Genomic DNA, 27,279 nt, shown 5'->3' with positions numbered 1-27,279 from the left:
GTTTGAATTAACCGCCAGGACCAATTGCATTTTGGGTAAAAACGATTTTTGTCAACAACCACCCATTGATTTAACCGGTTATTTCGGAGCACAAATTGAGCAGAAATGCGGTCTTGTTATTTTTAATCAACAGTATTTTAATATAAACGGTTAATTTGCGTTATGCAGCAGAAACAGACCCTATGATACTGGAGAAATCTAAAGTACTGATAGTGTTATATTATTAAAAGTCTTTTGCTATTATTGAAGAGAAAATGGTTTAATTGCATCTAATTCAGAAAGCTTATATCATATAACAAGGCAGATGGGAAACAGCTTTGAAATAGAAGATGGAATGAATGTACTAATTTATGATGATAATTTAAAATCAAAGTAATTGGTTAAGTTTAGTAAATGAGAATTTTGAAGTGTAGATATCTTGCAGTAACCAGGATGTAGAGTACTGCCTGCAGTGTTGAAAAAGTTGGGGCGGCAATATAAAATATGTTGTCTTTTGTAAGGGCGTGTGGCGCAGTGTGTTGGACGTACGACTACTGATTGTGAGATCGAGGTTCGATTCCAACTTTCGCCGCATTGCTTGTATCCTTAGGCAAGATACTTTACTTACGTTTGCCTCTCTCCACCCAGGTGTATAAATGGGAACCCGGTTACATCAAGACATGACTTTACACTGATTACTAGATGCATTATGGGAGTATGTTTCCATACGTGTTTGATCAGGAAAAAATGACTGGGGTAATAATGTTCAGCGCTTAGAGGTTTCACAACATTAGGCGTTATATAAATCCAGGATATTATTATTATTATTTTCGATTTTTTTGCAGACTGGGAAGAATGACTTGCAGACAGAAGCTGATAGAAAAGCTCAACGTTGCATTGTAGCCTCGTTAACAAGACGATTTTCAGGCCTCATTGTTATAGGAGAAGAAGTGAGTATTTATTCTGTTTCAATTTGATGTTTATGAAACAAATAAATAATAAGCTTTACATAGATGCTAGTGGCAGAGGGTGGTGGTGATCTGAAAGACCAAATATTTATGTCTAGAAGTGTTTAGTTATATTTTTTTTTGAAAGAATGTTCTTTCATACCCTGAAAAGAGTCGATAAAGAAATAAAGGAATCATTGTCATTGTCACACAGTAGATACAGTATGGCTGAAACAAAGACAAATTTATAGCATACTACTATACAAATAGAGAAACTGTACACCAGACTATATGAAAAGTAAAGTTTTCCTGTATTTAGATCACATAGCCTTTTGAGCACAAAGTGTTTGCGACATTCATTATAGTATGGTAGTTTTTCTGTTCTAATTTTACTGTATACAGTATACGGAAAAGGCGGCAAAAGTAGTGTACAGTTTAAATCATTTAAAGTAAAGACATTTCATTTGATACAAGTGTTATTTTCTGTCATTGAGTTTTACCACAAACAAATCTTTCCTGATAAAAACCTAAATGCCTGGTGACAGGAAAATTAGATGAAAAGATTGCCTTGCAATCTCATGGTCTTAAGCTAAATCCTACCAATTACAAGCATTTCTTGCCACTTAAAATCAAAGTCTTAGAAAAGTAGGCGAAAGTGTTATGTTTTCTAGCTTCAGAATCTTTACATAGGACTGTCCATGACTGTGGGTAATTGTATCCGCGAGAAAAACTATTTCTATTTGTCATTTAAAAACTTCACAAAGTTTCTGAGAACTGTGCATTAAAGTAGTATTTTTTGTGCTTTAGTATTTGTTCTATTCCAATAAAGATAATTAGTACATTACTGTACTTACACTAGGATTATACGCCGCTGCAGCCAGATACGAATAATCTATAGTAGTCGGCCAAAGTTCCATTGGTGGATAAAATTTAGAATCATAACTATCTACTTTAACATAATTGTGAAACAAGCTTATTGTAATCAATTTTCGTAGCTAACTACAGTTTGGTTTTTTTTCTGTCATATATTTTACATGATTTAGTGATATTGCTCAATAATGACTTGCTTTTATAGCTATTGAATAGAAATTTTGATGACACGAAAAGTAAATATAGATACTGGTAGTCCTTTCGGGTTTTCAATAGCTTTAAATTTGGGCTAAAGGTCATGTATTATAACGATAAGGATGGGTTTGACCTCTTCTATCCACATGGGTGATTAGCAATATTTTTGATCCTGTTGATAGTGTCTGTACTGAACAAGTACAAAAGGTGGTATTGTACCAACAAACAAAACTACGACAAAAAATGGCATATTTTAAGGAAGCAAATATAATGTAATAACTACTATTAAAATTATGTTAGCTGAGTGAGATACAACCATCAGATATCGGGTACTGTACAATACGGACTAAACCCATACATATTAATATACTGTACTTTACTAACTGTTAATTAAATAATTGCAATAAAAACTAAATGGTTTAAAAACTTGGCTAACAACAATAAAAATAATAAGATGGAAATAGAATAAAAACCTTTTGAGTCTGTCGTCTGCAATGTGGAACCGTTACAAATTGATCTCTCTTTCTAAATGTCATCTTTTATCTTTTAGGAGTTACCTAAAGAAGAACAGATAGATGAAAATCTTATAGAAAACGGTTTCTCGGAAGAGGTTGACAAATCTGTTTGCCCTGAGGCGTTGAAAGATGTCAAAATGGAAGACGTAAGATTCTCTTCAAATTTTCTAGGGATTAGCTCTTTATTTTAAATCGAGAGATATTTCCGTTTATATCTAACAGGATTCTTTGAAACTATGTAATGATGGTTAACACAGAGAATATAAAACACAATACTGACATATAATTGTTCAAATTTCTATATATTTGAGGTGTAATTGACAGCCATTGTCTAATGGAGTCTTCACACAGTAGCCTCTTCATTTCCAAGTAAGAGTTTCACCCCAGATAATTGATTAAATTTGTATTCAACAAGAGGTGAGAAGATAATATTGTCTTACATCTCCCCTCAAATGTTTAAAAAAAATGTCTTAAGCATCATGCCAATTCCTGAAATTCCACCCTAATTATTTTTAAACGTGTAAGCACAAACACGCTACAGTATCTAGATTGAACAAAAGATGAGCAGCTGATGTTGTTTTATTTTTAAATGTATTGAAATGTTTGCGGGTTCGTTCATTGCCGAGTATCGTGAGTTCCTAGAAAAGTATAACCACGAATACTCTATCATCTTGTACTGTATCACGTACATACTAGGCCCGTTCATATCGAACTTAGGGCGAGATAAATTTACTAGATTAACGAGATGATGTCGCCATAACTTCGATGTGAACGAATTATTAGGGCGAGATGAAGGAATTTCCTCGACAACGGCCAGTCAAGGCCATCTCCTCGACGGAATAGTAAATCCACTGGTAAAGCTAGAAAACGATTAAGGTAATTAACACAGCATGGGGCATTCTGAATTGGAGGTCACCAATACACCAATCAGATTAAAGCAAATTTCACCTTTGACATATAAACATCAACAAAATAATTAGCGCTTTATTTCTGAACCACATGTTAACCGAGAGCGACGATCTGTCATATTATTACTACTGTATTATTTTAAACTTATTTCTATTACGTACTGCATTCATCATGTCCGAAAAAGTAAAAGCGAAGACAAAAAAGAGATTTTGCTGGACGTACACGCAAGAGTTGGACCTCATAGATATCTGGAGAGAGCCAGATTTCAATGAAAAAACCGAGGACAAGCTGTTCCGACAAAAGGCGGCCGTCTACGAGAAAATGGCCGAACGGATGCGGGACTTAGGCCATGATGTTACTGCGGCGATTGTAATTACAAAATTGAAGAATCTCCGGTCAGAGCATAAATCTGTCCGGGATATTTTTATCAGAGGTACGGGGAAGGGGGCAAGCAATGTGGCAAGGGACGATCCCAAGTCTGCGTGCCCTCATTACCACTCACTAAACGAAATTCTCGGAGGAAAACATTCAGTAAATCCGCCTCCTGGAATGTTGGGCCAGTCTTCCGTACCACCACGTTCACGGTCCTCGGCGTCTACTACTAGCAGCACCTCTAGGAATAGACCTACAAGTAGTAGTTCAGATAGGTTCAGACCTGATGAAGATGAAGGTAAATTTCTATTTATACTATGCTAACTACTACACTCTAGGCCTAACGTACTTATCTTTCAATAATTATTAACAATGATACTATACTAAAAAACACAATTTTCCTTTATAACTAATTTTGTTATTTACTTTATGTATATTTGATTGATAATATTATTGATTTTGTATATATATATGTAACCCTCGTTATTATTTGCAGCCCTAAATATCAAATAGGTAGGCCTATATAATATACATAGTATATATTTTTCTTTGTTTAATTTAATAGGTTTTCCAATTTGTGTGGTGTGCAAAAATGAGTGTGGGAGTCATACTTGCAAGGTATGCCACAAACCCACACATGTTATAGAGCCATGCCTTGGAGAACAAGGATCAGAGGAAGGATTCGGCTCAGCAGTAACATGCAAGAACTGTGTAGAAAAAGCTGAAAGTAAGTTTTCAAAAGATATATACAGTATTACAAATGCAATTTGTAAGTTGTTAAAAAAATGGTGTTATATTAAATCTATTTAATTCTTATTTTAGTAGCTCTGTGGCAAGATGATTGTGATGACGATGAGTTGGAGAATGTATTTTGTAACTCATTTCAAGTACCACCTAAGAAAAGAAAAATATGGGGTAAATTTTAACTTTTTTCTCTTTGTATAAAGAGAAATGCAAATAATAATGAAACATTGTGAAAATAAGAATTCATATATTAAATGATATTTCAGCTGAATAATCATGATTTACTAGTGATAATTTTTAATATTTGATAAAATTAAATCTTCCATAGGATGGGAGGATGAATATGACGACTGCGAACTGACTGCTACAAGAAAACTGCTGTCAGATGTGGCTTCAACAAGCAGCACTGCCACTTCAACTGATTTAGCATCTGAGGCAAAGCAGTCAGTGCGACAATTTCGGCCAATTTGTAAGTTACATTTTATTTATTGAATTCATGATTTTTAGCGAAATTGCTTCTGGCAAGCTCATGCAACATACTGTTATAAATCATAGTATAATTTTCATGGCAAATCAAACTTTTGTTTTAACACAGCGACTCCTAAGTCGGCAGCTTCATCAACTGCATCATCTTTAAGTCCCAGCCCTCCCGCACAACTTCCTGTCGAGACCCCTTTATCACATCGGGAAAGGCCGACTGCTCAAACAACCAGACGACGTAGACCTTCAAGTAAGTCTTGCCATGTGTGCTTCAATAAATTTTAAAAATGAAATGTAATCCATGACAAAACCATTTGAATATTAATTATTCATAATAATAATTAGCTAATGTTATTGTTTATATTGTAGATGATGATGATACATCAAAATCAAGAAGCAAAAAAGACAGGACTGTTGATGCAGTGACAAAAAATTTGAAAGAGCTTCAAGAGTACAACTTTAAGAGGTGGAAGACAATAGATGAAAGGCAAGAAGTGGAAATGAAACAAGTGCAAGAAAATATGGACAAGAAGATAGACAAAGTGGTGTCGGCTATCGAAAAACAAAGAGAAGATCGAAAGGAAGAGCGCAAACAAAACGAAAATTTCCAAAGGCAATTTTTGGCATTGTTTAGTCAAGCAATACAACATCAGCCGATGCAACATCAGCCGGTGCAACATCAGCCAATGCAACATCAGCCGATGCAAAATCAGCCGATGCAAAATCAGCCAATGCAACATCAGCCAATGCAAAATCAGCCAATGCAAAATCAACAGAAGTTTGGTCAGTCTGATCCTAGATTTCAACAATACAAGGAAAGTCAACAGTGGCATCAATTCTAAACTTTAACTTTGTACATAAAATAGTGTTTGATCGTTAACTACATGTTGTAAATAAATACTACCATATAGAAACTAACCTTTTTTTTACTAATACAAAATGTACAAATATATCAACTCAAACCGATAGAGCAATATCTTCTGTGCTGTGTTTTTTTCATACTTATACTTGTATTGTATTTGTGTGTTAATACTGTATTTATTTAGTGCATGTTTTTTATTCAATAAAGTTTTATATCTATTTAACTTGTGATTAATTCAGTTCTGGAATTGAAAATTGTTGGATATATAATTATATACATCTACTGGTGTTTGTTTTGCAAGTCTAAGAAGAATTAAGACGGCTGTTTTCCAGTATAAATAGTAGTTTGCTACATACCATGTTTAAAAAAAACGCAAAAAAACAAACAGATTTTCTATAAATAACAAAAATTTATTTGCTAGTGTATGATACCCAAAATATTAATCAACTTTCATTAATTCGGCAATGATAGCACTTCGGATTTGCTCTGCTCTTGGACCTTCCACAATTTGGTTGACCCTAGCAGGTTGGCAGGACAAACTGGCATTCACCTCGTCATCTGTCCAAGCATGTTGGTAGGGAACTCCATTGCTTGTACAAATATTGTGAAGTGTACAGCAGGCTTGTACAACTGGACGAAGTTTTTGCGTCTCATGCTCGTTCCTTTTTAATAGTATTCGCCATCGACCCTTTAAACGCCCAAATGCATGTTCAACAACCACCCTACATTGAGAAAGTTTATAATTAAAACGAGACTGTTCCCTTTGTTTGTTTAAACGATTCGGAAAAGGCCGCATTAAATTATTTAATAATGGGTATGCCCCATCCCCTAAAATTAATGGTGGAACTTGTACACCGTTAACATCCTCTTCAATATTTGGTTGAAAGAGGTTACCGGTCTTCAACGATTCGCCAAAATTTGAAATGCTGAATACTCTTGCATCATTCACGCTACCGGGCATGCCGCAAAAGGTGTCAATAAATAGGCCATTGGCATCAACAACACCCTGAAGAACAATGCTGTAGTATTCTTTGCGGTTGTAATAATCTTGCGCCTGTTCTCGTGGTGCAATTATAGCAATGTGTGTCCCATCGATTGCACCAACAACCTGGGGGAAACCTCCTTTCATTTTAAATTTCTCTATGTTTTTCTGAAAAGCAAAGAAAAAAACCCCAATAATATGTACAGTGAAAACAATCAATAATCATATTATGTTATTGCATGTTTTAAAATGGTATAAATAACTAAAACACTTAAATAAAATGAAATTCATTTTCTTTACTTATTTTGTTTATTTTCAATAGCAAAGCATGTTACAATTAGTGGTTAAAAAAAAAAATGGAATGGACATTGAACTCTAATAAATCTCAATCAAGTACCTAAATTTACATTAGAATGAAATCCGTTCATAAAAACAAATTTATTGTAGACAAAATAATCCATGAAAAACAGCTTTTTGCTAAAAAAAAATTATAGTCTTAATTAATAATATGTTCTTCCTCTGTAAATTACCTGAAGTTCTTGTCCAGTTGGAAAAACTATAAATTTTGGCATTAAAACACTTTCAATTGCTTCACATACTTCGTGATATACTGTACAAGCGGTTGATTTGGCACATCCAAATTGGTTAGCAGTTTGATTGAACGGTATACCCGATGATAATCTGTAAAGTGTCATGGCAACTCTCCATTCTGCAGAGAATGTGGGACCATTGTTGTTACTAGATTTCTCAATATATGGCCTTAGTTCCTCAACGACATACTTGAAGGTTTCCTTGTTTAACCTGTAAACGCAAAGTTATATTTCATATTAATAATTATTCAGTTGAATGAAATGTTTCAGTGCGTTTCTTTCTTTTAAACCCTTACTTAATTTAACTGAATTCAAATTATTCTCTCCCACTCCTATTTAGGTAGGCGTAGTGTTGGCCTAGCTAGTTAATATAAACTAGGGCCTAGAGAGAGTAGGCCTAGCCTAGGTAGTAGTAGGCCTAGTACTCCTACCTAATCCGGTTAGTGTAACTGTAGGCAGACAGAGACATCAATAGTAATACTTGTCATAGCTTTATTAGGCCTACCTGAAATTGTTGATAAAATCTTGATCAGAATACAAAGGTACTATTGTTTGCCACCAATGCACACTTTTTTTCTTTCGCCAAAGTTGCCTTCTAACCGTTGTTACATCTAGGCTTGTATGTAAAAGAAACATGATCTCCCCAAGTTCGCGCTGTTCCTCGGCATATCGTAGGTATCTGAGCCGTCGTTGTTGTCGCATCATTCGCTGGGATTCCATGCAGCTAGAAACGAACTCAACTAACGCAAACAGCAGCAAAGCAGTACTTTCATCTAGTTCAGTGTCGTCATTAACCATTTGTAAAAATATAGGTAAAAACCCCGATAATAATAATAATTGAGGAAGCATTGTGTCGACGGATCGTTAAGCAGTACTCGAGAAAGAAAGAAGAAGACGGTGGTAGCGTGCGGAAATACACAAGGAAAACTGTACTTCCTGTTTGTGTCGGCGGGGTCGCGAGCACGTGATGCTTAAGTTATCTCGCCCTAACATGAGCCGTCGAACGCAATTTAATGAATTTAATCGAATTACCGCTCTCGTAAAATTTAACTAGATCAGTACTTATCTCGCCCTAAGTTCGATATGAACCCAACTACTGTTAAACTAAACTAACATAACAGTAATGCATAACAAATCAATAAAAGACAATTATATTTTTGAAAGGTTCAAAATCAAATGTATTGAATTTGTTGGCATGTATTGATAGAAGTCAGTAGGGTATGATAAATTCTTAGAAAAAAGGGGAAAGCAAACCAGAATTGATAGTATTACTGTAAATAAACATCAATTTTGTATTTTATAGTAGTGGTATTTTGATGTTTAAATATTCGTGCAAAAGCATTTATTATAAACCATAGGAACACATTTCTGAGAGTCCATAATGTTCAACTTTGGCTGGATGGACCACCCTTGTTAAATATTGTATTTAAATAAAAAATAAATACTAGTTAACATACAATACAATAGTACATTACATTAGTACCTATGCTTATTTCTCGATCTGTACACCATAAAAATAATTTTTTACTTTATTTTTAGCTACATCATGTTAAATCAAAGTAATACTAATAGTGTAAAATTGCCATTGGTGATACGGTCACAGTTTCAACACCAAGATTAGCATTTTACTTCTACTATACCATGCATATTTGTACAATTGTCTATACTGTATGACATTGCATTACTTAAACAAACTTTAAACAGCATTATTATCAGTTCTATGTTTACTTAAATGTTCAAAGTCCTTTAATATAAATATTTGTATTGTCTCCTACTACAGTATAATAAACATTATTCAGTTTATATTCATTTTATTTTTATCACATGCAACAGAGTACTGTCTGTTGTAGTTACCAAATTACAGATTCCTTTTAAAAACCATGATTTTCTTATGATAAATGCCACTTTGCCATGCCATACACATGTTATGTTTCTACAGTATGACATAGCCAGGAACCCATTACACTAAGATTAGTAGTTTGTTAATCACTAATCTATTTTCAGTGTTAAAATCAGAAACAATTAACGTTGAAACATTCTCAACTTTCCTTTTATAATCCAAACATTGGTATCCAGTAAAATTATTGTCTTTTATTAATCCAAAGGCAAATTACTGAAAAAATAACAATGCTGTGGGTATCAGTGGCTGGATCTCAATAGAGATACAAAAAAAAAAGCGAAAAGCTAAATCAAAACGATAAAGTAAAACAGCCAGAAAAATTAGCAGAGCTTTCGGGCAACACTAGCCCTTTATCAGTGCACATTTACTAGTATTTATAACAACATTTAAAATATTTTTGATTATTTCGATTTTTAAAATATGTTTCTTAATACTTTGTGACATCCCTATTCTTAATAAGGCTCTAGTCTAAGTACTGTCAGTGTGATTGAGACATACATAATTAATATATAATAAATTACATATATCTGGTTTCTGGTACAATTTGGTGGTAGACCTCTTAGTAAAAAGTAAAAAGCAGTATCATTACTAATTTCAACCACAAACCAAATGAAGACTTGTTTTTTCAAAAGAAGATACTATCGAATTTAAACATTTTTAGAAATGATGAGTAATGTAGATGTTTGTTTTTATTATTTTGCTGATTTGTAACAACACAGAACCTAAAACAATGCTTTTAGTGTCCGTCAACGACTCGTAGTTTATCTTGATTGATGCTCTCATACGTAATACAAATCTAAATTTAGATCGTTTATTTTCGTATCCAGGGTGCTTTTAAGTTAAAAATACCTTGATCGCCTTTTAATGGTTACGACTAAAGGGTTGACGTTATTTGAGGGTTTACAGTATTTTTAACCTAATCTAACATCATTTGATTTGATCTTGATAGGAAATCATAAATATCGTATGGCACGCCTCCAAATTGAATTGCTATTAATAAACGTTGCAGTTTAAATGCTGTATCGAATTGAGTGTTTGTTCGTAGTTAATTTGAAATTGTATCTTGTCTTGATTGCCGCCTTTATGTAATAATAATAATAATAATAAAAATAAAACTGAAATAAAAAACCAAGACCAAATGTGTTTAAAATGGATTTAAAAAAAATAGATTTACCTGAAAAATTCATAAAGAAGATATTAGTCAACTGGAACCCAATAGCAAAAAGTACAAATCAAAAAAAAAAAAAAGATTTACCTGATGAATTCATAAATAAGATATTAGTCAACTGGAACCCAATAGCAAAAAGTACAAATCTAAAAATAACTAGAATTTAATTCGTCACTTTGACGAATTATAGGTGATCATTTTTATTATTTTACTGAAATAAATTTTTTTTAAACATGCACGTACGTTAACATACGATCGGAAAATGTTGATGTATGCCATCCTATTATATGCTTATAGTGCTGAGTTGTGCCTATATGCCATATACAATATGTACAGTATATACTGTATATCTATATACAGTGTAGCATAGGTGAAATTACGGGACACACATGTTCTAATTTTTTGGCATGATGACGTTATCAAACTAAACTTTAAGATGACGATTTCGAAAGATAATTAATTGAGCAAAAAAATATAAGATTTGGAAAAAAATTTGGCACGTAGAAGCGCTGTGCGCGCTCTTTGAATTGTGTATAACTTTGACGAAAAATATGAAAAAACTACTTTTTCACTTCAACTGGCCATATGTTAACGTTACAACATCCGATAGGCTTAATTTTTATATGAATTAATATCTACATTTCATCAGCTTTCATAATAAATTATAATCATCAAGGTAACCTTCAATTCTGAAGAGCTGTAAGATATTCAAATTTACTGCGAAGGTGAAATTACACGGCCTACGTTTTTCAAGTTTTTACGCGTGATGACGTCATTAAAATGAAGATAGTGTCAACTCATGATAAAGATAATTAATTAAGCAAGCACATACTGAAAGTTGTGCGAAATTCGAGCACACATAACCAAGATGCGCTCTGTTGAATGTGATAATCTACACAAAAAGATAACAAATCCTAATTTTTAAATTCAAGTGGCCATTTGATGACGTCAAAACATTTTGTACGTAAAATGTGTACATGAATTCATATCTACAACTCAATGGCTTCCAGAATAAGTTAAAAAAATCGGGGGTCATCTTGCATTCTGAAGAATTATTTTCATTTTAAAAAAGACCTATTTTTCACCATTTTCAGAACTTTTGTAAAATTAATGTGCGCATTTTGTCATTTTTAACGTGCTCGTATAGCGTTATTTTAAGTCGAAACTGACTCATATTTGGTGAATGTACTAAGGATGGTGAGTAGAATGAGATTTGTAAAAAAAATTTATATTTTTTACGCTTTTTAAGTATCGCGCGCGCAAAAACGCATTTTTGCGCAGTAATTTTTTAAAACACGCAAATGGCCTAATTCATGCTCTAAATTGATCAAAACTTAATTTTGAGCGTTTTAAATTTTTAACGCGCGATATCACGCGCATGAACCTACGTGCGCGTGCGTTTTTATTTGCTAATATTTTTACCCTTGATCTGAAGTTTACGTGTAGTGAATTTCATTAATATGTGATAATGAATTATGGAGATATGATTGATAATGTGATTTCGCAAAATGGCGTATAAATGTCGTCACGGATGAGTGATCACGCTGGAAAGCTTATTAGGATTAAGTTATATTATTTGAAAGATATTCTGAAATTTTTGTAATCATTGACATCAAACTTTTTGAGATAATTGTTACACAAAATAGTGTACAGAAACAATAAAAAGAAAGAAAAAAACAATAAAGATTTTATACAATAACAATAGGTGATCATTTTATTCTAAATGATCACCTAATAAAAAATAAAAGTTAGAACGTTGAATTATGAACTATTTTCAATAAAATGTTTGTACCATTTTTTGTAGTTTGTACAATACTAACCTTGACACCTTAAAAGGTCATAAAGTTCACGAGACATAATAACATAAAAATAGAACATTCATTGATAAGTTATCTACCGTATGACATCACGTATCTAATTGCAAAATGATTTATTTTAATTTTCTTGTTTGTTGATAATGTTTTTCGAAACAACTTGACAAGTTTGAGACATTTTTTATGAAGATTGTTAATTTGCGAATTAATCGCGTTTGTTATTAGCAGTATGCTTATCGTCGTCATGTTGTTTACGACAATTTCGTTTTGTTTTTGTAAAAACCCTCTGACATCATTACTTGAGAAATAACATCTGTGATAAACAAAATAATCAAAAGATTGTACATTGATGTCATGAATTAATTAAAAAATTAATGCTTTAAATTATTTGTTTATCTATAATATCAAGTACCGTTATTGATGTATATTTGTTCCTGAAAAGATGGACAATGATACAAAGTATTTGTTATTTCTTTTATCTGTTTATATTTAGAATAATTGGAATACCACGCTGATGACATTATTATTAACTATCCCTAAATTTGAAAACATTTTGATGGAAAATGATCTGTAATGTTATTTTAAACATTATTTTTGATGTATTTTTTTTTTCTCAGGTTGTTATATGGGTCGACCCTCTGGATGGTACCAAGGAATTTACTGAAGGTTTAGGACTTTTTACTGTATTTGCTTCATAAAGCATCCCTTGTAATAAAGCACCCCTTGTAATAAACATCCCTTGATAAAGCACCCCTTGTAATAAATGCCCCTTGATAAAGCACCCCTTGTAATAAACACCCCTTGTAATAAACACCCCTTGATAAAGCACCCCTTGTAATAAACACCTCTTGTAATAAACACCCCTTGATAAAGCATCCCTTGATAAAGCACCCCTTGTAATAAACACCCCTTGTAATAAACACCTCTTGTAATAAACACCCCTTGTAATAAACACCCCTTGTAATAAACACCCCTAGATAACGCACCCCTTGATAAAGCACCCCTTGATAAAGCACCCCCTGATAAAGCACCCCTTGTAATAACATGGAATTATAATTATGTTCTTGACTTGTATCCTTTACATTATCCTGTACATTTACCAAATAAAATTATTTTTTCCACCACACAGGTACAAAATACTTGGACCATGTCACAGTATTGATTGGTGTTGCTGTGAACGGCAAGCCAGTAGGGGGCGTGATTCACCAACCATTTTACAAGTTTGATACAGAAACCCAATTGTACGTTGGCCGAACGATGTGGGGTGTTGTTGGTTTAGGTGCATTTGGTTTTGAACACAAAGACCAAACACAAGGTAAAAGGATCTTAACGACCACAAGATCACATGGTACAGAAGCGGTACAAGAAACCCTAGCAGCGATGGAACCTGATGAGGTTCTACGAGTTGGTGGTGCAGGCCATAAGGTTAGTACAGTAAACACTAAGAACATTTAGGAAATTTGGAACCTTTGTGACAAATCAGGAAATTTGGGACCTTTGTGATAAATCAGGAAATTTGGAACCTTTCTGACAAATCCGGAAATTTGGAACCTTTCTGACAAATCCGGAAATTTGGAACCTTTCTGACAAATCCGGAAATTTGGAACCTTTGTGACAAATCAAGAAATTTTGAACCTTTGTAACTAATTACTCAGGAAATTTGGAACCTTTGTGACAAATTTGGAACCATTATGACAAATTAGGATATTCAGAATTTTTGTGACAAATCACAAAATTTGGAACAAAATTTGGAACTCTTGTGACAAATCAAGAAGTTTTGTGACAATCTATTCACACTTTCTAGTGTCACATATTTGACGTGTTTGCTTTAATCCTAGCCTTCTGGGTACAATTCTTGGCCTAGTCACATATTTCTCTTTAATTCTAAATGAAAGATCAACATATACTTGCATTTTTTCTTATAGGTACTGCTTGTGTTAGAAGGACGTGTAAGTGCCTACATATTTGCTAGTATGGGTTGTAAGAAATGGGATACCTGTGCACCAGAGGCTCTACTTCAAGCTGTTGGAGGTAAGAAAAATATAAACAACCCTTAAGTGTCCCCTTAATACTAATTTTGTCTTTTATAGCACATAAACATTTTAAAGTATTTTATACACCCAGGAAAAAAGGTTCATGGAATATCTTTAAAATAACCAAAATATGAAGCAGAGGAAACATTTTCCACTCCGTTCCCCAGCACTTTTAAGACTTAAAAGTCTGACTATCCTATCCTACAAAAACAGATTCAAAATTAGAGGAAAAAACAATTAAGATGCATTGATTGTTGTATTCTTTTTAATTATTTAATTAATTAATGTATGAATTATTATTATACCCCTGGTGGGGTCTATAACCGCAGGTTCAGTATTGTTTTTTTTAAATTTAAACTACATTGAAATTTATTTAAGTTTAAAACAGGTCAGATAAACTTGCTTTCACTTATTATTATCTTAGAAATTCTTTATTTTCTTTCAACAGACAATAGAATTCAAAACCATTAAGAAATTCAAATGTATTTAATTTCTGTTTGTGTTATAACTGGTTTAGAATAGCACATTCTAATACATTTATCTTGTATTGGCAATATCTGAAATACTTGATTACACTTTAAGAGTCATTACACACTAGGTTTAGTGTGAAAATTACTACACAACTTAAATCCACTCCATATGTTTTCAAGTTCTTAAAATGTCATTTAGATTAAGATGACAATCTACTTGCAGTATTTACAATTTATACTTTATTTTATGATATTTTACTATGACAATTGTCAAAACTATATTTCATTGTAAATGTGACTTTCAATTTTAAATTCACACAAAAAAAACAGATGTTCTGATGTAAAAGATGTTTATATGTCCATATTTGGTCAATATCCATATTTGGTAAATATCTACAAGCTTCTGAAATAAATTGTTTTAAATTGAATACAATCAATTAATGATAAGAATACTTTAAAATGTTGCTATAAAATTCCCTGTGGAACTTTCTCAATGTGTTATGTTCTTGAAAAAAGATAAAAGATTGATTGAAATATCGGGAAACGTTACACTGCCTTCACAAGTTAGTGATAAAGATAGGACGGGGGATTAAGGCTGTGATGTCATACTTCGTATGTGGGATGTCTTCAGCGATTGGTTACAATGCGCGACATACTATAAGTTCTCTGATCATTCATTATTTAGTTGAACTCGTTAAAAGTCTGTTACTAATTGCATCACTTGGTCAAAGGTTAAAGGTCATAGAAAGATACTTACTGGCTTGTAAAGCGTGACGTCGTTGCGATACTATGACAATCTCTTACTTTGATTATAAGTACGAACAATATGATTAGCCAGATTCAGAGTATGTGACGTCTTTGATACATTTTACGTAATACTCAAGCTCAATTGAATTGATATGAATTGCAATGTGTACTACTTTCTACATCTTATGATAATTAATATTGAAAATAAAATAAATGAAAGAATTAAAAGATTTATTCTTTTATTACAGGAAAACTAACGGATGTACATGGAAACGTCTATAGATATGACAAAGATATAAAACACATGAACACTGGCGGAGTGGTGGCAGCATATCGAAAACATGACTTCTACATAGAACGAGTGCCCCAGTCTATTAAAGATGTTCTTCCATCTCAGTGATTATAAAGGGTGGAGGGTAACGACCTTTGGTGCTCACTAAAACTATTCCACGATAATTTGGATGGTTTTGACATGTTGCAGATGACTGGAGAAAGCTGAATTTTAGAACCAAGTTTGATTAATATTAATTGATGAACGATAAGAACATTGTTAATGAGTTTTCAAAATGATAATGTTTAGAATGTCACTTTGTAGTTATTTGGATGATTGAGGGCTCCCTTCAATTAAAGAACACAAATTACATTGAACTCTTCCAAAATGGAAAACTAGAAACAAGATAATCCTGATAAATTTCACTTTGATTAAAAATTCCCAAATTCATCCACTATACTCTTACTGTTATTTTGAAAAATATGGGCCAGCCCAAGCTTGCCCAGTTTCGGGAGAGCTCACTGTGTAGCGTCCCTCTAGGTTTAGGATATCTCAGAATATTAGGATATCTCAGAATAGTAGGATATCTCAGAATATACATGTTTTATTGAAGGGCTTTTCAAACACTCATCAACTAGTAAGAAACGTTTATCAAAATGTTGTATAAAAAACTTTATTACATTTTTGTCTTAAATTGGAGACAAATTTGTCCCAAAACTCTTTAATTTTACCTTGATTTACAAATTAGGGTAAGATACATAGAGATGCAGTAGCACACCTCTACACATTTTCCATGACACGAACAAGGAACAATGTTTTAACACTACATCCAACCCCTATTACAAAGACTTTGTTGGGTGTCCCCTTAATAGGGGTTCTAATATAGTGACAATTTGAGAGTTCTTTAATTAAAGAAAGACTTTTTAGGATTATTCATTTGTTATATTAATAAAATTATGTTAAATGAAACATACACTCTACTCCTTTTACATAGCAAAACAAACTCTGGGGTTTACACACACCCGGGCATATGCCATGTGAAAAGAGAACATGGTGTACACCCGGATATATGCCATGTAAAAGGGGCACAAGGTGTCTAGTGCTTTCATACTACCTTACATCATTACATTTGTTTTTATCGTCAAAAACATAATATTCTATTAAAACTTATAAGAAGGATCTATTAAAATATTAGATTATTAAACATAAAATATTTCCATGTCATGGTACTGGCTGATAGTAATATAATGAAATTATATTAGACATTTTTCTAGACTTATTAAATTAGAAAAGTAAATTTAAAAATATGTGATTAGATGATGTTTATTACCATATGAGTTTATACATTTGCAATTGAATTATAAGAATTTTTGATACATTTGATAGTACTGTTCTTGGAAATATTTATTATTTTAATTAATATTATCATTAAAAGTTGAGTGGCAGTGAAATATGTAATGAATCTTGTCAAAATTATTCTACAGCAGTTACTGCAGTAATTAAATATTTTTACTGCAGTAATGAATGATTTTAATTTGTTTCTTTTTTACCCCAAAAAAAGCTTGCTATATAATTAATAATTTATTGCAGTAGAATCATTTTGACATGGTCTCTAAGCTGAGGTTTTCATGCTATATGCGGACTCATATTCTGGTCCTCGATTATAGGCCCACTCCAAAATTGGTGGGATTATACTTAAGGTGTTACAGAAGTATCAATGCATCTTTCAGCATGATTTTCAGGTTTTAAAATCAGATCTGATTTAAATAATAATATAAATGTATGTTTCATTTATTGCATCACCAATTGTCAAATGTCCATATTGTAACTATTGATGTATTTGTAAGCTTCTAACAAGTTCTTTTTACACTTAATATCAAACTGTATGTGATGAAAAAATGTCGTGTGTGGACACGATTATGTCATATCACTACCATGGTCACATCACACTTTTTTTGTCAAACTAGTTTTATAGTGTGGACAGAGCTTAAGTCAAATAGCACCATTTAATTTTTCAAAATTTGGTATCGGACCAATATCATCAGTATTTTTTGTACTATACCATTCCATCCGATTCTCAATGCTGTATCTCCACAAACAACAGTAATTTCCCAGTATCATAGGAAAATGCCATGATACAGTATCCCATATGTATCATGAAAAAATTTATATCTCAGCTTTTTGAAACATTTTCTATTTCTTTTAATTTTGATATACCATAATTTTGAATTAAAGCGTATAGTATACAGTACAGGGATTGAAATTTACCCAAGCAATTTGGTAATAGATTTTATTGTAATAAATTACTATATGTCGAATCTAGCTAATGTTTTCTGGTTGTAAGTTATGCAAAAAGAGTTACTTTTTAGTCTAGCAGAGGCTTATTTGACAAAAAGTTGAATTTACAGAAACATTTGCTTGCTAGTTAAGTTGCTCATTTTCCTAGATTTTTTACAACTAGCAAAGGTTTGCTAGTGAATTAAAATTATTTCTAGCGTTATATCTCTGTGCTAAAGTTGAAATTATTGCCTTAACTGGTTAATTAATCCTCTATATGATGAGAATACAATGCACGAACGCTGTGCAATATGATTTTATTCATCATAATATTATTATTGTCCTGTACATTAATTAATATGAATATTAATAATGGCTATCGAGCCTCAATAATCCACACACGGAATCATTACTTTGGTTAACTTCAAGAAAACTATTTTATTATAATTTTCTTGTAAATTGTTTTTAATTTTTATTGTCTTTCTGTCATTTTGTCCTAGATTGTGGTATCTAAAGTGTAATGGAAAAAAAAATTAAATATTAAAAGATGAATATTTTACTACTGTCCTAAATGATGTAGATATTTAATTGTGTATTCTTACGACGGGACCACATAGGACATATCGCCAATAAACAAGCCCTGTCTATATCATTGTTATCGCCAATATGTTTTGATGATTTAGTCATTTCCTTTCAAAGACTAATACTGTGCGTTTGTATAATGAACTTTAAAATTACAGTATTATTATTATCGTATTCTTTCATATAGGTTTATATATAACAGAGAAAATTAGTATGGTGAAAAGTTATGCCTTCGAAATGTTGTAATTTAACAACAATTGTCATGTCATGTTAATTGCAACTTATTAATGATGGTACACCCACTATACATACACAAAACTGTTTTGTTTTTAAATCGTCATCATTGTTTTCACATTAATTGATACGTCACTGTTTTCACACAAATTGTTACGTCACTGTTATCACACAAATTGTTACGTCCATGTTTGCACCCAAATCGTGACGTATCCTTGTGTTTTGTGAACAGTTTAATGTATTCTCATTCGTCATATCGAGGTGTGAGTTAATATTACCAGTGGGTTTTACTTTATTGACAAGTAATTATGAATTATTAAAGAATTGTGTTTTTAAAAGCGAAGGAATAATTTCAAACCCGTACGTCAGTTTCATTCAATGACCAACACATAATTCATATTTAATTGACAAAATGACGGTAATACTGAAGGGGTGGTAAAACAACTCATTGCGTCATGGGGTTGATATGAGTTTTAACTAGTTTTCTATACCTCTCTATTTGCAATGAATATTGTTCAAAACGATTGTTTTAATTGCGAGAAAATAATGACGTCATAAATAATAACGATTGCGAGAGAATAATGACGTCATAAGTCGCGCCAATGCTTATAGACAGACCATGGAGGAAATATATTTCCTCCATGGACAGACCTATTACAACACTCAATCGAAATACGCTCCACGAGAATAATAATAATAATATATAAGAATACTAATATAATACACATAATCCCTTTGTATAGTTATGACTGACGATGATGAAAACAAATGTCTTAAAGGTCTGGTGTACTGAAAACGATTTTGAATGCGAGATTACTATCCGTCGGTAATATTAAAAGCGATACTTTTACCCCCTTCTGAAATTATAGATCTTTAAATTAAACTACTGTACTGGCCTTTAGCCAATTTCTATACAGATAGTTAATATTTGAAGTTTTCATTCACACTCGTATTAATACAACATGAATGTACTGTAATTCCTCTTATTTTCTCATTTCAACAAAAAAGATGCGCGACACGCTTTGATGCGCGCGTTCAAATGTTGATAAAAATTATCAGATTTTGTACGCGCGCGTCTACTTCGTCTTTTCGTTGCGTGTGTCACTGACCTGCCTCGTTCGTGTAGTTTTTAAGTATCATGGGTAATTAATATTGTGTGTTTTGTTTAATTGCGTTGATTTCAAAGTGAGATTCTGAATTATGTTATTCTAACACTAGTAGAATGATTGCATTTACGTAATGTGTAGTACCGCTAGTTTGTATTTTGTTAAAATACCACAGAGAAAATATTTTATGGAAGAAAATATATTGCAATCCCGAATTAAAATGTCTTGGAAAATAACTTGTTGTTTTTGTTTATTATTTTAATCTTGGCGTCTTGTTTCACATCTTACTATAACCAAGGCAATTTAACAACAGGACACTAAGCTCGCCTGTTCAAGATAAACCCTTTGATCTCCGCCGGAGCTAGCTTTAGTATCCTATTGTTAAAGTCTAGTTTCAATATTTTGTATCATTGGTTTTCTCCGAGCCCTGCAGTATGAAAAACTCTTTATCAGGAAAAAAAATTTCTGTTCGTATTTTGTTTTCAATGATAGCAACATTTATAGCGATATTGCATGTTGAGAAAATAATATAAAAACATTTGAGACATTAAAAAAAACCGATTATAAACATACCATGTCTCAGTAGTGACGCCGCAGCGTCACTGTTTTTCTACACAAATGAACCAATTAAACAGACTATACTATCATAGTATTACATTTAATCATTTATTTCAACGAATGATCAATAGAAAATGCTATGATGAAGTTCAATATTTAATACGAATTTTTGCTTAATTATTAATACCTACAGCTTGGTTTCCACAAGGACGTAAACACAACACAAGTGTGTTGACCAATGACAAACGACAGTTCGAATAATTAATCACTTGTGATTGGTCAACTAACTTACGTCGCGCTACTTCGCAGTGAGAACCATGCTTTTTGTATAATAAGATTCAAGATTGTTTAAACATATAAATACATAGGCCTATATCCTCTCTTCCTAGAAAGTTTCGGTTTTCTAACATTTTCTATAGTAAAGTGTGGTGTTTTTACTATATGGTTATATTGCCCAGAAAACGGTATTTAATTGTTATTATTTGTAAACTAGGCCTACTGTGGAGTAACTTTGCGTCAGGGTGTTGGGTAATTGGTCAGATGTTTTGCCCTACTCTGACGTATATATAATATGTACATATATTATAAGTACATTGAGAATACTTGCGAAAAAATACGCAAGTAATTCTCGGATGGTTTAGAGGTTCAATGCTCAGGCTAGTGATCTGTGGTCGTGAGTTCGAGTCCCACCCGAGAATTACTTGCGTATTTTTTCGCAAGTATTCTCAATTTACTTAATATAAGTACAAATTACGTCAGAGTAGGGCAAAACATCTGATATTTAATTATTATCGCTATATATTAACTTTTCACAAATATAAAGCATTCTCACAACAGAACAAGAAAAGAAATATAAAGTAACTATAATATAAATCCAAAGGCAAATTACTGAAAGAATGACAATGCTGTGGGTATCAGTGGCTGGATCTCAATAGAGATACAAAAAAAAGCGAAAAGCTAAATCAAAACGATAATTAGTAAAACAGCCAGAAAAATTAGCAGAGCTTTCGGGAAACACTAGCCCTTCATCAGTAGCTATAATATATAATATAATAATAATCATTCACGTACAAATATATATTATGACATGTATCACAAAGATAACATTAGCATAGAAAATAATTTATAATTTACTGATATGAATGTATGTCATCCTAACTGATTTCAAGTATCGCGGGGGTGGATTAGTGCTTCGTAAAAAGGCAACTAAGTCATTCATTTCTCAGATTTAGTAACATGTGCGTTTCACGTGTTTTAAAACTTAATTTGAATTAAATGTATTCGCGGTTGGTAGACCTACTTATGAAACTTTCAGTATATGAGAATTATATCGATCAATAGGATCAATCAATCGATCGATCAATATCGTCAACTTACCGCTAAGAAAGCGAATTGCGGATTAATATAGTCAAGAGATTGATTGGTCAGATAAAATTAATGTTTCGTTCTGGTGTTGGAAACTTAAAAGGAGCGGCGGGTAGAAACCGACCGCCAATACGGTAGCTCACGTTTCCTCGTGTAGTAGTAGGCCTAGTAGTAATCCACATTCAGTGTGTGTTATATGAATTTGTTTTTATATTCAAATATTATTATTAGTTTGACATGAATTAAACGTCTCCGCAATAATACTACTTTCTTTTGTCTCGTGTAGATCGCATCATCATTTCTCGTCCTAACTGATGACGTCATTAAAATCTGGCATTCAGTCAAATCCATCTGAATGAAAACGTTTAAAAATTAAGCTAAGCAGTTGGAATCATGAATAATTTCAGATTTATTACGACGTATAAATCACATCTATCTCAATTGATAGATCTTTTACAATTGACTTCGGACAGTAGTTTCATTTTTTAACGATGAGACGCGTGACTATATGACGTCATTCCCAGCAGTTGATGGCCTATTTCAGTACAAGCTACACCACGTGACAGAATACAGATTGAAGATACTCCTTACTGCCTGGGATGCACGTAAGATTCTCAATAAATGGCAGATACATATCCGTTGCCATTTCCGACAAGATTTTTTAAATAGTTATTTTTAAAATAAAAGACATTTTTGACAATCAAGGAACTTAATAAACTTAGATCTACGTCATGAATGAGGTAGTTATAGGGCCTAAGCACATTGTCGGTTGTTCGGATAATGAACCGTACTTAATAGATTCCAATACCTGGTTCTTTCCATGAATTGTAGTGCCTAGTTTAGTGGTATCTACCCACACAGTCTTTTAAATATTGATGAGAGTGCGGTAAAATCAGACAATTATTAAGAAAACCTTAAGACCGTGTATGTTTATGTTAGACCATATGTTAAACTTGAAATACGCCACCTTATGGGGTTGGATGTATGAGCGGTTAAAGCTCTGTCTACACTATTAAACTAGTTTGAAAAAATAAAGTTTGATGTGCCCAAATATGGTAGTAAATAATATAGCATAATCGTGTCCATATGGGCACAACACATTTTTAGTCGACTCTACAGCTCACTATGTCGGTCGGTTGGTCGGTCTATCGGTTGGTTGGTCGGTCTGTCGATTGGTCGGTAAACACTAACTTGAGCACGCGACTGCAGCCATATATGGCCATGTTTTGTCACATAACATTGAATAGTGTAGATAGATATTTTATTTTTCTACTTAATTATCTTCTCTAATTTGATTTGCTTTACCTTCCAACAACACATAGAGTTTAGTTTATCAGTCCAGACTTAGTTAGTTAATCTGGTATTATGGCGTCTACTCTACAAAGATAGCGATAAGTATCTAGGCCTACACTGGTCCAATGGAAGTCCTACAAAAAAGGTGATGCGCACATGTGATTCATAATGTGACCGTGTATTACAGAATTTGTTATGATACTAATAAAAATGATACAGTACTGAGAATCGGCAAGGCGTGCCTATTAAAGATTATGGTTTAAACTGAAACCATGTCGCTTTCTACTACTACTGTATTATTCCAATAAAACTATTCAAATTTAGGCCTGTCCGTTAATATGACCAGCTATTGCACGATATGAGATAATTGTATAGGATTGAAACGAATCTCTTCTGCGAAGAAGACATCAATTAATTTGATCATATTAAACTAGTTTATTTCTAGTATTAATATATCTATTTTTGTCTTATTTTGAAATAATTGATATAAGCTTTGAATGATTTATGTTGTATGTTCTCTAATGGTAAAAGTATAATGGCGACTCGTTACACCGCCCACCACCACGTCATTTCATCAAAACCTTTAAATCCAAGTTAGGCCTATTTTCAAATATAATAATAAATGTAATTCATAAATCTGATTTGTGGTGATGGTTCTATAGGGCAGCCGTTCACCTTTACAAGAACTTATCCTCCACAGCGATCAGGTAAACGAAAGTCAATTGTCGGTGAAAGTCTATACGGTCTGAATAGTCTAAGAATTAGACGTACTCCAACGACATATCGCGCGGCAGGTAATTTGACCAATCACGACGCGATGGATCATGAAACTGCCGCCTGTGATTGGTCAATTCACTTGCGTTGCGTCTATGTCTATTTTGAGTGTCGACTTAAGTACAAGTGGGAACCAAGCTTAAACAATAAAGATACCGATAATATTTTAATTACAGCTTTGCGAGTTCAGTTGGCCAAATGTTTGCACCCTTTGCTAAATAAAGTAGGATACAGTAACGTTTGTAGCTTACAATTTAAATTGAGTTAACGACACTTGATGCGTGTTTAACCCCATAAACGACGACATTCGTATATATATGATCTGAGACATCCAGTTTCTAAAAAAATGTTTTTTAATCGGAAATGAATTCTTTTCTACGTTTTAAATTGTTAATTCGTAACGATTCTTGAAAGACGATTTTATAGAGATTGCCTTCGTGTTTGGTTTCTGCTGGGTCTATTGACATTAATTAGAGTAAATTAAATGATGCGCATTAAAAAATGTGAAGTTTAAATGAATGTAGTCCCCGCGTAGAACGCCCACATCAAATTATGTAAACGTACCATCTGCCTTTATCTAACCAATCAATCTCTTGACTATATTAATCCGCAATTCGCTTTCTTAGCGGTAAGTTGACGTACTTAACATCAAGGAAAAGTGCGTCATCTTATCGCTTAGTTACCACAGTCGACGCGTCTCGGGTGAATGACTTCAACCTACGCCAACAATTTCTCACATTGTTCAATATATTTTAATTGAAAAGAGATAGTCAGTACCAAGAAGTATAGGCTATGAACGCTACTGACATTTCATTAAATTTCAATCAACCCTTTTGAACTGCAAAAATTATAACATTAATGATTCAATTAGCGGTGGCTTCATAGTAAAGAACAAAGCACATAAGTATGGCGCAATGCAACGTATATAGGAGTTGAACCGTTTATCAACTTCCAAGAAGGTAATTGCTTCTTGATAGCTATAGCTCGCGACCGAGAGAGTAACACTAAGAACCAAACTAGGTCATCATTACATCGAGAGCATTGATAGTTCAGGCAGTGGTAGAGTTTCCAATAGCATGCAGTATTAGTCTAGGTGTGAACTAGATGTAAAAAGGGGGTCGCCAGCAGCCCCTAACCTGATTACTAACCCCCCCCCCCCCCCCCATCCAGAGATAAAAGCGTTTAAATGGTAGATGCTACAAATTGAATGGTACGGTATGATTACAAAAGTGAGATCCGAAATCTCGTTCTCGTTTTTCAAGCGTGTTTATGCCGGACAGGAACTCCATTATACTGGGTATTTATAAGCAGAGGGACCACATTCCATCGTAGGGATACCTAATACTGGTATTATTCCACCAGTGGCCTACAGTGTATTAAGCCATAGTTTAAGTGGCTCGTTTAGACCGACGCCGTTTCGACTCCATGATTTAATTGCAAAATGATTAATTTTGAATAATTTTGCTAGTTATAAATGTGTCTTCTTTCTATTTGAAGCAAGTTTGAAGTTCGTAAAAATATTGAGGGCGTCGTTGTTCTTTCTTTTATACACATAGGCAGCTAAATTCAAATGTAACAAAAAATAAATATTTTAAGCAATAATTTGTATAAAAACGTCCAAAATTCACGAGGAATTAAGAAAGGAAAACATTTTTAGAAAAATATTTTATGAACTTTTTATTATGTTATTTTAAAAAGCCATCTTATTAGCTATAATTAGCCAAAAACTCTGATGTAAACTCAATAATTATATTAAACAATTGCATTATAGTTCTACTAATAGGTTAGTTGCAGCGCCAAAGTTCTTTTAAAGTTGTATAGCGCCAGCGTGCGGTTACTAAAGTTTTGGACTCCTACATTAAAATTGTCGGTAAAAATATGTATATTTATATTTTGCAAATAACATTTGTAAACAACTTTATTTTTTAATAATAAAATTTTGGGTTTTAAAATAATAGTAATATTTTTTAAAGGTTTTGTTAAACGTTGATTTTAATCAGTGGATAAGTGATAAATATTGTGAAACACCAACAGGTATTACTAAATCGACGAATCCATAAAACTACACACGTGTGTGTGTTTTGAAAGTTGGTGGTGGTGTGGGCAGACGATAAATATTTAATTCATTTTAGGCGAGCTGTCATTCCTTGGATACTTAGTTAGGGCTTTGGCCTAGGATACAGTACAATTTGTAGATTCCTTGCCTAAAATAACTTCAATTTTAAGGTACATATTGTGCTTTAGGGATTGAATAAAAGCAAGCAAACTCTGTTCGTATTTATGTCCACTGTGAACTGTTTAATTTTCTGAAAATTAGGCCTCTGTCACACGGCTGGTCAGTAAGTTGAGTACCCTGTCATACTGCTAGACACTGGTGTGGAGCAGTACACGAACACTATGGAACTAGGCCTACGTTGTTGCTGTTCTTGGCTTAGGGTGAGGTAAGTTATAAATAAAACTGTCACAAATATTATTATTCAAGTTCTTCTGTGTGATGCGTATTTATTTGGTTGTTCAGTCACTCAAATTGGTTATTTTTGGCAATTATTTTTTGTGTTAAAATTTTTGTTTTTTTCTCTTTTTTTCTTAACACCACGGCACTAGCCTATATGTATGGCAATCTCTTCTTCCTCGGTCACATTTGCCAAAACAGAAGAAGAGATTACCTTTCTAAATGTACTTAACCTAACCCTCTAAATAATCTCTCTCAACTATTACAAATAAACATGCTATTGATAGACCTCGAACCCAGGGTTCCAGTGTCATAGAGTAAACCCTTTACCACTCGACCAAACATTTCGGTTGGGATAGTCATGTCAATTGACTATGATGGCATGGTTGTTCAGTCTAGTGTGACCATGTATTCAAATGAGGCAAATGTGACCCGAGGAAGAATAACTCACCTATATGTATGAGCTTGGATGGTTGTGTTCATAATTTATTTTTTTATTTCATATTACTTTATATTTTATCCAATGCAGATCCCAGCTAAAATGAAGTTATATTAATTACTTTTTGACAGAATATTATTAGGCCTAATTATTACATATACTTAGTCAATTTCAATATAAGATAATGTGCTGTCAAATGTTTACTTTACTGCAATGAAGTGTTCTGATTTTGTTTTTTATTTGTCACAGGTATTATTCAGTAATTGCCATTGGGGTTATTATTGCTATCTTACCTATCATCACATCTCAACAGGTATTTACAACTATTTTTATTGGTAATTTGCTAAATTC

At 32.9% G+C, this 27,279-nt stretch overlaps 2 protein-coding genes across 3 annotated transcripts in view; both read left to right on the top strand.

Annotated features, from left to right (window-relative positions):
• Positions 1 to 20,283, top strand: part of LOC144851418 (3'(2'),5'-bisphosphate nucleotidase 1-like) — a 29,623-nt gene extending 9,340 nt beyond the window's left edge. Inside the window, exons 2-8 of one of the 2 annotated variants that reach the window (XR_013614177.1) lie at positions 825 to 929; positions 2,542 to 2,652; positions 12,945 to 12,993; positions 13,457 to 13,752; positions 14,253 to 14,358; positions 15,826 to 16,426; positions 16,462 to 20,283. Coding sequence is in view for 1 of the 2 variants with exons in the window: in XM_078708867.1 (XP_078564993.1) it covers positions 825 to 929; positions 2,542 to 2,652; positions 12,945 to 12,993; positions 13,457 to 13,752; positions 14,253 to 14,358; positions 15,826 to 15,977 (819 nt within the window). In the remaining variant the exon portion in view is untranslated. Of the gene's footprint in view, positions 1 to 824; positions 930 to 2,541; positions 2,653 to 12,944; positions 12,994 to 13,456; positions 13,753 to 14,252; positions 14,359 to 15,825 lie in introns of both variants that reach the window. The other variant, XM_078708867.1, reaches the window with a different exon arrangement.
• Positions 20,284 to 26,235: 5,952 nt separating this feature from the next.
• Positions 26,236 to 27,279, top strand: part of LOC144851401 (papilin-like) — a 44,836-nt gene continuing 43,792 nt past the window's right edge. Inside the window, exons 1-2 of the mRNA XM_078708829.1 lie at positions 26,236 to 26,478; positions 27,178 to 27,241. Of these exons, the coding sequence (XP_078564955.1) occupies positions 26,435 to 26,478; positions 27,178 to 27,241 (108 nt within the window). The 5' untranslated portion in view covers positions 26,236 to 26,434. The remainder of the gene's footprint in view (positions 26,479 to 27,177; positions 27,242 to 27,279) is intronic.

Source organism: Antedon bifida, chromosome 9 (assembly GCF_963402885.1).
Source record: "Antedon bifida chromosome 9, ecAntBifi1.1, whole genome shotgun sequence".
In the NCBI taxonomy this organism is placed as follows: Eukaryota; Metazoa; Echinodermata; class Crinoidea; order Comatulida; family Antedonidae; genus Antedon; species Antedon bifida.
Note: the sequence above shows the minus strand (reverse complement) of the source record. Positions and strands in the feature narration are given on the sequence as shown.